General features: G+C 36.4%; 2 protein-coding genes across 3 annotated transcripts; both read right to left on the bottom strand.

Annotated features, from left to right (window-relative positions):
* Nucleotides 1-1,649: 1,649 nt before the first annotated feature.
* On the bottom strand, nucleotides 1,650-3,383 carry LOC119981752. The gene is made up of 2 exons (XM_038824869.1): nucleotides 3,003-3,383; nucleotides 1,650-2,331 (listed from the first exon to the last, which is right to left on the bottom strand). The coding sequence occupies exon 2, from the start codon at nucleotides 2,317-2,319 to the stop codon at nucleotides 1,846-1,848; it is 474 nt and encodes a 157-aa protein (XP_038680797.1). The 5' UTR covers nucleotides 2,320-2,331; nucleotides 3,003-3,383; the 3' UTR covers nucleotides 1,650-1,845.
* Nucleotides 3,384-6,510: 3,127 nt separating this feature from the next.
* LOC119982969 lies at nucleotides 6,511-12,527 on the bottom strand. 2 transcript variants are annotated; one of them, XM_038826592.1, is made up of 8 exons: nucleotides 12,381-12,527; nucleotides 11,465-11,782; nucleotides 11,062-11,259; nucleotides 10,517-10,789; nucleotides 9,685-9,787; nucleotides 9,401-9,519; nucleotides 8,491-8,667; nucleotides 6,511-7,695 (listed from the first exon to the last, which is right to left on the bottom strand). In XM_038826592.1, exons 2-8 carry the CDS (start codon nucleotides 11,765-11,767, stop codon nucleotides 6,862-6,864), a joined length of 2,007 nt encoding a protein of 668 aa, XP_038682520.1. In that variant the 5' UTR covers nucleotides 11,768-11,782; nucleotides 12,381-12,527; the 3' UTR covers nucleotides 6,511-6,861. The 2 variants fall into 2 exon arrangements, with proteins under 2 accessions (XP_038682520.1, XP_038682519.1); XM_038826591.1 differs by having other exon boundaries at nucleotides 11,465-11,783; nucleotides 12,384-12,527.
* Nucleotides 12,528-12,872: the final 345 nt, after the last annotated feature.

Here is a 12,872-nt window from a genome sequence, read left to right as displayed (position 1 = left end):
TGGTCTATCATGCCCAGTGATGAGTCTATTTATTGTGGTGATTTGTCCAAATCAAGATTCAAGGCCATTGGTTCCATTTGACATTGAAGTTTCAACAAATGTTCTATTCACATTCTGTTGAATACTTTGAACTTATCTGCAAAACAAACTAGGGTTTATATGAAACCCCATTTTCCTCACACTTTACTTCAATCATTAGGGAACATCTTACAAAGCTCACTTAAATCATAAAGTTTTGGTTTCAACGATGCTATGTGAAGATTGATTCCATACAATTTAAGTTCAAATCATTCTTATGCAATTGTTTTTTTTAACTGAAAACGATATCATCAAACTTAACCTCTTGACATTTGATATGGGCCTTAATTAGGGCTGATCCGCGGGTTAAAAACGATATCATCAAACTTAACCTCTTGACATTTGATATGGGTCTTAATTGGGGCCGATCCGTGTGCATAGAAATTTATTATATGATGATATTGCCTCAAAGATATTAGTATTTCTACAAGACCCAGTCCTAGTAGGAAGACCCAGTACTAGTAGGGAAGAATTAACAAGGACAGGGCACATAAATGGAGTTAGTTATGTGGGCCTATACCTGATCCAATAAATCCAAAATGGCTCAGGCCCACCTGTTCCCTTCACATGACCCAATCTTTCAGAAAACCCACCATTGTGATCTATGAGTTGTCTGTCACTTGTGGGGCATTTGCAAAGTTGAAGCTTTTGCAGAAGCCAAGTCTATCTATTCTTTATTTCCTTGTTTTCTCCTTCATTAGTTGACAAAACAAAAATATATACCTCAACATTTCTTTTCTTGCAATAATTTTCTTGGCCATTTTTAGTCCCCCAAAAATCTGTCTTTAGATATCACAGTACTAGCCAATTACACAGCAAGGCTCATGTTCTCTATCTGACACAATATTGTTCCATATCTGTGTGTGTTCATGAATCTTATTGAGAGATAAGTTCCTCAGATTTGGATTCTTTATGTCTGGCTGGCCAAAAAGTACTTGAGATTTTGTTGAACAAGTGATCTTATCTAACCACATTATTTCCAGAAGGTTGAAATGATTAAACGAATTTATGCAAGTCAATACCAGAGAATTATCTACAACTCACCAACTCAATCAAATTTTCATGTGTGGCCACATAATTCTGCACCTTATAATGAAATGGATACGCTTTTGTTCTGTTGGAATTACAAGCCCAAACACATTGTATTTATTATCCGTTATGAACCACGGGTCTGCACAAATTTGTTTTTTATGGACCGTATTCATTGGTATTTAAGCCCATAAACCCATATACAACGTGAGAGGAGTTGAGATTTGTTTATAAACCACTCAGCTGGATTACGCCAGATCGATATGGTATTTTTAGTTTTGACATGTTTTGGAGAATATAGTAAAGAAAGTTCTCTTTATTGCAACCCAACAAGGAGTGGAATCAAAAGGTAGGTTCACACCACTGATCAGGAATTCCAAGATGAGCACAATTTATCTTTGAAATTCTCAATTATTCTATCTCCTTGAATTTTTCGGCGCAATGTCAAAAGTGTTCAGGCGTCACAGGTTCAAATCATGGAAACAGTCTCATACGTTCTCCGAAAACTCCCAAGCATAGGTAGTATTAATTAGAAGGCAAGAAGCAAGGGAAACAGAAGAGAGAAAATTTTCTTAAAAGAGAGATTCATTCTCTAACAGCAGATACAACTTCTGTTTTCAATTACCAGATTAAGCAACTAATCTTAGTCCCCCAACCATTTTAGTTTCATTTTTTTTTTCGTATTATGCATCAAGGAGAACATAACAAAAGTGATAATATTCACCACCATTTTTAGCATCAACCAGACAAAGAAGAGAAGCAGCTCTCAGACCTGGCAAGCGATGCAGCATGGATTTCTGCATCCTTTTTAGGACTACTTGGTGTTGATCTTAACCCTCTCGGGGAATCCAAGCTTTTTCGAAGGATTTGCCTCATCGCAGCGATCAAATGTACGGTTGGATCAGGAGGTGGCCTTGAAGAAATGAATTTCTTGCAGAAGCTCATGTGCTTAGCCACTGCTTCTTCAGTAGTGATCAGTCTCAGATCAGTCTCATCTTTAACTGCTTCTGCACACAACCCACAAATCCATTTTCCGGAATATCGCTCCCGGACTCTTGCAATGTATGCTGGTGTACATTCTTCAGTCAGTCCACAGCATTCACATTTTGCAAATTCAACTTCAATTTGTCCAATTATCTTTGTGGGTGCTGCTGATTGTGGTGCCTCTGGGGCTGGTATCATCATTGGATCACTGATTATTGTAGCAGACATTGCCAAATGACCCTGAAATCAAATATCAAACTATTAACTGATTGATTCAACTATTTAACTAGTTAAGACTATCCCATTGAAACATATTATAATCTGGTTTCATCTTCTGTAGATCGATCGGCAGTAGTCAATTAAAACATATATGATCAATAATACAACAAAAGTGGCATATGGGCGTTCCTACCCTCCCCGTCTAGATGGTAACTTGGGCATCCACTTTCCTATCTCCACGAGATCAAAGTGGGGAGGCGAGATTATTTCTTAAAATAAAACTATGACGGAGGGTAGGACTGTCATAGAAATACTCAGAGCGGATAATACTCTTGAATGTAAAAACACATGGCAAAACTTTACGCGTATTAGGCATCTAACAGAAGCCTTTTTTGCAAATAAACATAATCTACAAACAGCTCACAAATTCATTCTCTGTTGAAAAAAAAACAGAACACATGAATTAGCCAAGAAGAAAGGACCAAACAATTTGTAAATGAAGCTGATGATCAATAATCATCCATGCCTTGAAATTTCAACAACTCTGATCAAGAAAGTAAAGCATCAATAAGAAATTAAAACATCTGGTTTGGCTCAAATAAACCAACACACACAAGTCAATGCAAAACCCCAATAATCAATAACAAAGAAAATAAGCAGAGAATGTTGAAATCAAATTAAGAAATAATTACCAGCAGAAGCAGATGATTCTCTCTTTTGTCTGTATCTCCTACTTCTGCTACTTTCGGGCTTTCTGGGTATTTTCGCTTTTTTCCTTTTATCTCTCGTCCTCCCACTCTCCTTCAACCTTCTCTTCTTCAGCAATCAAAATTCCACACATGAAAAGCACCATTTGCAAAGACAACCCCCCACTTGTTTTTCCCTCAAAAACCCTTCTTTTGATGACTTCGAAAGAACCCAAAAAGCAAAAACCTTTTTATTTGCACAAAACCAAGAGATTGCTTTTTGTTTCAACCTTCACAAAATCCTCTGCACAAGCGTTTAGAGAGAGAGAGAGAGAGAGAGGATGAACAAAAGGAGGGCTAGAGAGATAAATTTCAGAGGAGGCTTAGAGAGGGCGCCAATGATTGAGGATTTAAGGGGGGTGGTGGTGGCATAGTGGCATTTAGTATAATCCAAGTCAGCAGTATATATGCTGTCAATGAATCCTGGCCATTGATCTGCTATTGCCAGCTAAGCAAAGATTATCATATTGTCTTGTGGTGGTGGACTATTATTAGCTAATGTGTGCTGTTTTGGCAGTTTCTCTCTCTCTTCAACCAAACATTGGATGCCACGTACACGCCAAACCAAACCAAACCAAACCCTGTTATTAAGGTACAGCTTTGTTACAAAAGTTACCGCAGTTATTACCGTTAGTAACCAACTTATCAGTTACCACAACTATCACTACTAATTCCGGGTTTAGCAAAACTAATTAGTGTTAATTAGTTTCTCTCTCAAATATTGCTAGATTAATTAGTAACTAAAACTTCCGATGCTTCGTTTAATCAAGTTTAATTTGAAACAACTTCTTGGGAGGTGAGTTTCATATTATATACCGTAGATGATGAATGACCTACCCATTTAGGTTAAATCGAGTTAGTCACACACCTAAATAGACCTAAAAATATTACTCAAATTAGAATCTAGAAGTGCAGCAAACAGATTGGTCCATATATGTAGTTGATTGGGCCACAGTAGTCCAGCGGATAATTTGAATCTTTTAATGATCGAAAACGAATTGAAAACCGAGGTTTACTATAGTTATTGTGACCTACTTTTATTTCGTTACATATATTGGGAAAAAATGTTTTGATCAAATTCTTAATGAGGTTATTATACAATATTAATGAATAATCATTGAACAATGTAAGGATACATTTTTTATAAAGCAACATTTCATTTTGATTTTTAACAAACGACATATAAATAATCTCAAAAAAAAAAATTATGGGTGGATTGCCTCTGGACCCCAGTACTTGTTCGGCCCTCCTATTCTAATCCTGAGTTTGCCCATGAATCGAGGTGTTCAAAGAATATAAGTTAAAAAAAGTCAGTCGGGAAGGGTAAATTTTGAAGGAAAAGAAGGTAAAAAAAAAACATGAAAGTTACAAATATTGAATAGATTGCCAATTAGAGTGAGACATGTTTGGTAACTTATAAGTGACACAACTTTTGCAAAACTAGTTGGGAGAAAGTACATTGATTATAAGTTTCATGTTGTCAATTCCGAATCTTCTAAAACTAGGCAAGGAAGGTATGAAAGGTTGATTTTGTGGATATGTAATATCTTCAAAAGGAGTACCATTTTTAATTCAAATGGATTGGTATGTGAATAACAAAGAATCCACATCACACCAATAAATATAACTTGGTGGAGTTGTCATTTCGTACAATTATTGGATTTCATAGGATTGCATTCTACGCAACCTCTTCCAAAAATACAAAAAAAAACAAAACTCTTTTGATGCTTTCATATATTATTATTGGATCACCACACGCTTCATTATTTATTTTCAAGCACGAGTATATACCTTATTGTTGATTCCTCTTTCATGGAGTCCCAAAACAAAGTCATACTCATATATATACGCACACATATATATGTGAACCTAATTAAGCATGGATTATGAAAGAGGCGTGCACTTAGCTTTGAAACCACTCGACAATACTTTAGTTATTATTTCAAAGTGTCCAATTAACCTGTCGATGGGTTTGCGCAAGCCTAATTGGGTTCGAGTTTAGATTTAGTAAATTGTAAAAGATGCATGCCTATGTGCCGAGTTGTTATAAATTAAAAAAAAAAATACTTGCCCAATATAAACGACAACCCACTTCATGTTTTGATGTTATGTTTATTTATAACTATCACGCTATAAAATAATTCTAAGTTGCCATGTCAAACAAGGGAAGGAAAAAAAGGTGGTACTATTAAATTCGGCTGGTCTACCATATTTGGTTTAATGGGAGTGCATGGGTTCATATCATACTTCAAAGTTCAAACAATATTGCGTGTTTCACATGCTTATATACATATATATAAATGTATCTTGGGAACTACGACAATTAATGTAGGAATGGCAAGATGTGAAGGAAATCGTTATATGTCATATTCATATGGACATTGAGTCGTGGAAACTTTACAATTGGAATTTAATAGTTTTGTTTTATTTTTCACAATTCAATCGTGTGTGTATATATAAATATCAAATGTTTCACATGCATATATTGGTGCCTTTTTAAGGCATTCTCCATAAAATGTAGTATGTTTTTTAATTTATTGTGAACATGATCTAAACACGTGTAATATATTCGAGGTGATCGAGTTTGCTAGAATGAATCATTGTATTTTTGTTACTTGAGTCTCCACATTTACACTATACAATTTTTTAAAGTATTTGGAGTCGGAGATATTAGGGGAACTCAAGTATGCCGGGTTTATATTGGTCAAAATTTCATAATTTATTGTATATTTAAAAAAAAACATGTTCATAATTTCATGAATTCCAACAAATTTCATAATTTGTTGCATCTTTAAAAAGACATGTTCATAATTTGTATTAAAGTCAAAGGAGAAGCAAGTTGCATGTTTGATAATAAAAAAAATAGTTATCAATTTAATTAATCCAAACAAAATCTGACATGGCATAATGGTCATAACTACGTGTCTCACATTAATAATTCATAATTAGTCATTAATCAAGTGGTCTTAAGTTGCTAATTTTTTTATTGGTGCCGTGTTGGACTTGGACAATAAGTTATAAGTGTGTTCAATTTTGATTTGTCAATGGACAACTGGCAATATCTTGGTGTTAGTTGATTGCTAACATCATCCAGAAAGTTCTAGACATTAATTAAACCCAAAACCAGACAACTAGAGTTCAACTTTTTTCTCCAAAAACAATGGAACTCATATATTGACAAGTTTGCCTCTTGAACACCCGATATGCGTATAAACTCAAGACGTTAGACCCACGCACAAAGTATCTCATTTGACAATAGGATAAATGGGATGAAAGCCTAGCGCGTGACTACAATGGTATTGCTCCTGATAAAAATCGAACTCAGTACCTTTCGAGTCTATACACTACAGTTTGACACTAAAAAGATTCACTGCTAAATTATCACTCAACTGTTTTCCTAATGGATATACACAAATATGACAAAAAGAAATGTGTTTAAACACAATTAACTAACTGGAAACAATGCTCAGAGCAAGAAAGGAGCAATTTATTAAAATGGAGGGATCATGAATCAACTTTTGCCCAACATCTTATTTACAATGTGTCAGTCCTATTCATACCGTCTAACACAAAAATATGAGGCGTAACCTTCCTACATATTCCCCAGAGGACTCAGTCAAGATATAATGGACACCACACAACCATGGTGTGGCTTCCACCACTGGTTTTCCTTTGCAACCATAAAAGGAATCAAGGATTCTTCACTATTCAATAGGCAGCCGAGAAAAAGAAATTCCTAGAGATCAAAAAAGACCCGAAAACGTCGTCCAGAACTCATAAATTCTCAGTTGAACGATAGCTTCCACTATAACACCACCTCTCCTGCATATTCACTAGGTTTGGCAGTACATGCCTCTTCCTGCTCAAGGTCATTAATTAGCTTCTCAATCTGTCTTCTGTAAACAGGCATGAAATGATCGCTTACCATGCTTTGCGACAACCTCAATTTACTATACAGTGACCGCGGAGTAAGGAATATTCCAACTTTAGACTCCATTGGCTGGCTACTGTCTGAGTGACTGGAAGTAGGGGTATCACCTTCACTTTCCGCATCACCAGCATCAAGGGTGACAATATGCATTATCTTACCAGCGGGAAAAAATCTGCGAACCTCCTTTGTCTCTGGAGCACTCCTTTCTTCCTCACTCGCACCCACCTCTTCCATGGCTGCTGCTTCTTCTTCCCGTATTTCCTTCACCAAGTCTGCATCTTCTCCTTCTTTGACATTGTAAAGCTCATGCTCAAGTTGTTGCCACAACTCAACTTCATTCATACGATCTTCAAGCGTACTATGACCCATGAGGTCCTCCCCATCCTCAACATCCTCATTACCATCAGCACAATCAGCAATTTCATCGGCATACTCAATTTCTGACGTCCATTCCATTCTTCCACAAGAGATGGGAAGTTTAGCAGTTTCAATGGTGGTTGTACTCATGGTTGTTTTGGGGGACATGAGAAAAGGCTCAGATGTTTCTCCTTTGCTGGCAAGAGATCCTGGAGAGCGTTCTTCTTCTGTTGCTTTTGGACAAGCAACTGTTGCTCGACGACGAGGACCAATGCATGACAATGAGGACAATTGAAGGGCAGGACCTGTCCATGCTGCTTGCACCATGCTTTGGGCCCTCTTCATCACAACCTGCAGACAGCAGAAATTGTCAACAATGTTAAACTCAATCATTCTTCACGCACACTCAGGCAACTTAAGCTTAATGGGATTCCAAAGACAAGTTCGTCTACAATCAAAACTAACTGACCAGCACCTCAAAATGGAGAAAAATGTCAACCCAGCCAAACTTAAATGTTCGACTGCATAGGTGAACACCTAACAACCCACTAGCAAAAACTAGTAAGAGAAATAGAAACGAATCTTGGTTTCTTGTTATCACTAACAGCATAAAACAAATTTTAGCCAATGTGTTGGACTTAGCCTTGATCTAATGACAAGAGATCTCTCTTGATGATCAAATAAATGATTGCATTATCATAAGGATCCAAATCTTAATATAATATAATAGAATCCTAGATTATCAGTGACCGATAAGAAGGTACTGCTCATTCACAAAAGCAATAATAACTAAAGATTCTTCAATGTAACTAGGCTACAGTGAATTGACCCCTTTGTTTCTTCAAGCTGCATCACCCATATGTTCAATACAAATGACCGATTTCGTTCACAATAGAAACCTTCACAGATGGTTTAGCCACGTTAAAATTATGTTCAGCACCAATTCAACAAATGCATGCTTCCAAAAAAATGAACACCACATTATCCTTCATGGACACATGAGGTTTTCTAAAGCTAGAAAAATAGTTAGAATTTTTCTACAAAACATAGAACATTATGCACACCTTCATAGAAAAGGTATGAATTGTTCGAAGAGAACTAGAAGATATTTTACACAAAAACTACTTATGAACAAGGATGAGTTACCTGTGTACCATTAGAAACCGGGCGCAAAATTGCCCCAGCTCCGGCTACTTTGGCTCTAGCACTGGCAATGGATGGAAGTCGGGACCCCAGTGCTGATGCAGAACGGTAAACGGTACTAAGAATTCTGGTTCGCTCAATCTGATTCCTCAGATCATTCAACCAAGCTGACGCCGTCACCTGAGAAGAAAATTAATCATTTAGATCTATGGCCATATATAGCACAGAAAAACAATAACAAAGTATTTTATAGCAAATGGGAGGTAAGCCAAGTATACGGGTTTTGACAACCACCAAAGAGCTACCATCCAAGTCCCAGATTCTATCTAATACGTAAGTATCACTTGCTGGAATTCATGACAAGAATGGAGCAACCTTAACCAAAATGCTCAAAAGCTTAACAATGGACAGCCCACAAAAGTCTCTAGTAAAACCATCATTTCATAATGGCTCGAAGAGAAAGAAAAATAAAACGAAAAATCAAGAGCTAGAAACTAAATCAATTGGTTTTTTGCTCACAGTACGTATATGGAACAAATGGATAAAATTCTCAGTTTCAATCTATAAATTATAGTGACTTAAGCAGCAAAGCAATACAAATTACTATTTTATACAAGAAAAAAAAAACCGCCATCTTGAAGCATATGCATAGAATCAAACCAAATCTAAATGAGGGAAAAATGAACACACTAAGCATTGCGCTGTTCTCAACTGTGGCGATCCAATGCATATGGAAAATTAGCCATAAATAATAAAGAATCATACAACCAACGCAGTACGGGACTGCTTCAACCATGAAAACATCAACAACTTTAGCAAACAAAATGCAACATGTAGCAAAAAAGAACAAAAGTTCATTAGAGCTATTCAAACCATAATTTCAAATACTAAATCAGGGATTCCGAAACCTAACCTCCGCACGCAAGTCATCTACTGAAGCAGCCGAAAATGTAGGCACTAAATCAGATCCATTTATTATAGAAGTAACAAAACCATTGCCTGATTCAGCCAACTCCCATGTCATGCAAGCAGCTGCACAGGATACCAACAAAAACATCAAGCGTCAGCCTGCTAAATGAATATGAAACAAATACAGCACGATACGAAGATAAGTCTTCAGTACAAAACATGTAATGGCATGAAGGCCTGATGGCTAGTAGCACATTCATTCAGGGCATGAATTTCACAAGAACACACCTGGAGCAAATGTAACACAAGTAGCTCCTGCTAATTCCTTCTGCTCCCGCAATACATATGTTAGAAGTGCCGCAGTGCCTCCACCCAGAGAGTGCCCAACAATCTGCAAGGATTCAAGAGATATAAACATACAATTCTTGGTACGTAGCAAATAATACCAGAGTGAGATGCAATGTCAAAGAACGCAGAAAATATTAACAAAGGAAAGTTAAGAAGTTAAAGCAATATCATTAATATGATTAACCATTTCCAAAATTTTTTGGTTTCCTAGTAATTATTCAACATAAAATCTCCAAAAATATTGTTATTTTGCAACTTAAAGAAAAAGTTTCTGATGTAGTTCACAGGAATGAGGAAAAAGAAAAGAAGCGACATTCTTTTTTAGCAAAAAAAGAGATGCATTGACTGCCTAACTTTCAGAAAATAACCAAATGTAAAATACTCGTACCGGAAACTATTTATCCAAGAGAAATGTATAAGTAAGACTTAAAACAATCTCTTAATGACTCCATAAGTTCCCAAATGGAATCAAATAAATCAAACTGTCTTCAGATTTCTTCGGTTATGCATTTAGTTTTTCTTGAACGAATATTGATTGAACCAGGCCATTAAAATAACTATACAGTAATCAAATGACCACCCATTTTCCCAGTTAGTTATAGAACACAAAGTGGGAGTGGGGACCATCATGTTGCTCGTCTTATCTGTTCCCCCACCCCCAGTTTTAGCTAATACAGTTCTCGCTTACCTTTAAATAGTGAGAAATTCCCTTCTATTGACAGACATATGAAAGGACAAACAACAAAGAAATTTGCACGTTCATGTTATGTACCTTTACTTTGTACCCTGGGTATTCGCCAAGAGCTTTGACCAGACAGGGAGTGGCAAGTTTTGCAATCCACCGAGTAGCTGCAACCATTCCACAATGTGCATAACCTAATACTAAATCGCTGACTCCTCCCTTATGCACCACGGTATGATGAAAAGGTACCACAGCTCCAGTAGCAGCTGTTAGAGTGTCCTTAATACTATGTGTTCCGCGAATTAACAAGAGGAAACATTTTGCATGGTGGTCAACTAAGATTGTAAAAGCCGGTTTCAATATCTGCAAGGCATAAAATGAATGATAGGTTCAGGCCAGCTTAAATCCATCATTAGAATTTTTCAGCACAATGACGCACAAAAGATGGTAATCCAGCAGCATGGAGCCCAATTAATCCATCTTGCATTACATAGCCCATGCTAAGTAGAACTTTTACCATAAAACATATCTTATAAAATAACCATCACTCCCTTAGCCCCCACCCCTCTGTTTGAAAAGTAAATGAAGCAAGAAACAGAAAGGAGAGAAGTATATCACACTAAAGCACTACTTACTCCTGCTTTGGCTTCTTGAAGGAGAACATTTTCTTCAGAATAACCAGTCTCCTCTAAAAACAAAGGAAATGGCTTTTTGGAGAAATGCCAACAAAGGGTCAACAATTGTAACAGATGTTTAAGTTCATCTACTATTTCTTCTGCTTTGAGCTGTATGCTGTCTTTACCACCATATACACTGCTGACATTTAAATTTCCCTGCAAAGTACAGTCTTATGGTGAGAATTCAGGCCAATCAAAGTCGATCTGGCACATCAACCGTCACCGTTTCAAAATTTGCAATGAGAAGCAAAGTTAAAAACTGGTGAAACAGTCAAAATTTTTATCCAAGTATGATCATGATAGATTGTTATGGTCATTTGTCCATATAACCATTGGGAAAAAAAAAATCAAACATGCGCACCTGCCTCTTCAAAAGAAAGCTGATTCCGAACGCTAAATCCCCAATAGGCCACTTGCCCAAAGTCTCTGAATACGTAAACCTAAGAGTCTCTGATAAGGTTGAGATTGTTTCTAACCATGTTGCAGGGGCCCGTATAAGTCTATTTGATACATGTTCTATTCCTAAAGGAGCATGGCGGGGAACATCACCACTCTCATTTTCATCATCATCCTCTTGAGATGTAGTTGACTGTAATTTACGGTTCATTGTGTAATATAGAAGTGCAGCTGCACCAGCTGCATAAGCCACTGTTGCAGTTGCCATGGCTTTTTTTTTATACCTGATTAAAAAGCAAACAATAACTGGATTATTGAAAACAATTCTACTTCCAATTTGCAAAAAAACTCAAGAGTAAAACAAGCATATCAATTAGTTATTGAATACACAATGTTTTCAGCTAAAAAAATTTTCTCAACATTTATTTTCAATATTCAAAAGCATAACCGCCAAAGACTACAAATTCCTTAATCAAAATAAGACAAAAAAGAAAGAAACAATAAGGTCAATGACATATAAGAATGTCCCCATTAATCAAGCAACAGCCCTGTTTTTAGTTCCCGGGAAATCAAGGATCAACAGGAAAGTCGAGATTACAAATCACACCACTAAACCCCCACATCTCATTCATTATTCTTGGACTCCAGAAAACAAAAACCCCAATAAATATAAACCCTAACCCTCTCCTTCCACCCTGAAACAATCCCCTCAATTGTACAGAAAATAAATTTTTTTTAAAAAAATCAACTCTGAAGCCTTCTAAACGTAACACAAATTCAAACTACGCATTAGAAAAGAAAAAAAAAAGCAAGCAAGCGAATCAGAAAATAAAATAGAGAAGACGACATCGTAGACATGACCATAATCTGATTCTAAACCATACCTGAAGAACTCGATTTCGGGGTTGGGTCACGATTTTGGATTAAACCTCTCTCCACAAAATCAAATCAATTAGCATTCACAAATTGGTTATTGTGTTATTGGCTTCTGGGATTTTCAAGTTGCTTATGTTTCCTCTTTCAACAGTTTCGATGGAAATACGCGGAAACCAAAGTCACGTACCTTGTGTAATATATATACTCGAAGGTTATAGGACACGTGGCCTAATATGAGTGGAACAAAAAAAGGTCGTCCCGCAGAACAAAGTTGAAACCGCCCTCACGGTACGAGAGAGCGGTGAGGATGGCTATTCATAGCAATCAACGGTCATAAAATCATCTCTAAACTTCTCCAAAATTGGAAGTTGAATACTGTTTATGATTCATCAAATTTATAAAATAATAAATCTGTAACAATTAATTTATAAATAATAAATCTTAATAATTAATTTATATATTTTTCATGAATATTCATTGGATAGTACATATCATCC

This window comes from Tripterygium wilfordii, chromosome 17, assembly GCF_013401445.1.
Source record: "Tripterygium wilfordii isolate XIE 37 chromosome 17, ASM1340144v1, whole genome shotgun sequence".
Taxonomy (NCBI): Eukaryota; Viridiplantae; Streptophyta; class Magnoliopsida; order Celastrales; family Celastraceae; genus Tripterygium; species Tripterygium wilfordii.
Note: the sequence above shows the minus strand (reverse complement) of the source record. Positions and strands in the feature narration are given on the sequence as shown.

What these genes read in the sequence shown, in the direction of transcription:
- LOC119981752 (XM_038824869.1), bottom strand. Translation starts at nt 2,319, where the DNA reads ATGTCTGCTACAATAATCAGTGATCCAATGATGATACCAGCCCCAGAG.
- LOC119982969 (XM_038826592.1), bottom strand. Translation starts at nt 11,767, where the DNA reads ATGGCAACTGCAACAGTGGCTTATGCAGCTGGTGCAGCTGCACTTCTA. An exon ending in TTGTGTTACATTTGCTCCAG is followed by an intron (nt 9,520 to 9,684) that starts GTGTGTTCTTGT and finishes TATCCTGTGCAG; the next exon opens with CTGCTTGCATGACATGGGAG. An exon ending in TAGATGACTTGCGTGCGGAG is followed by an intron (nt 8,668 to 9,400) that starts GTTAGGTTTCGG and finishes TTTTCTTCTCAG; the next exon opens with GTGACGGCGTCAGCTTGGTT.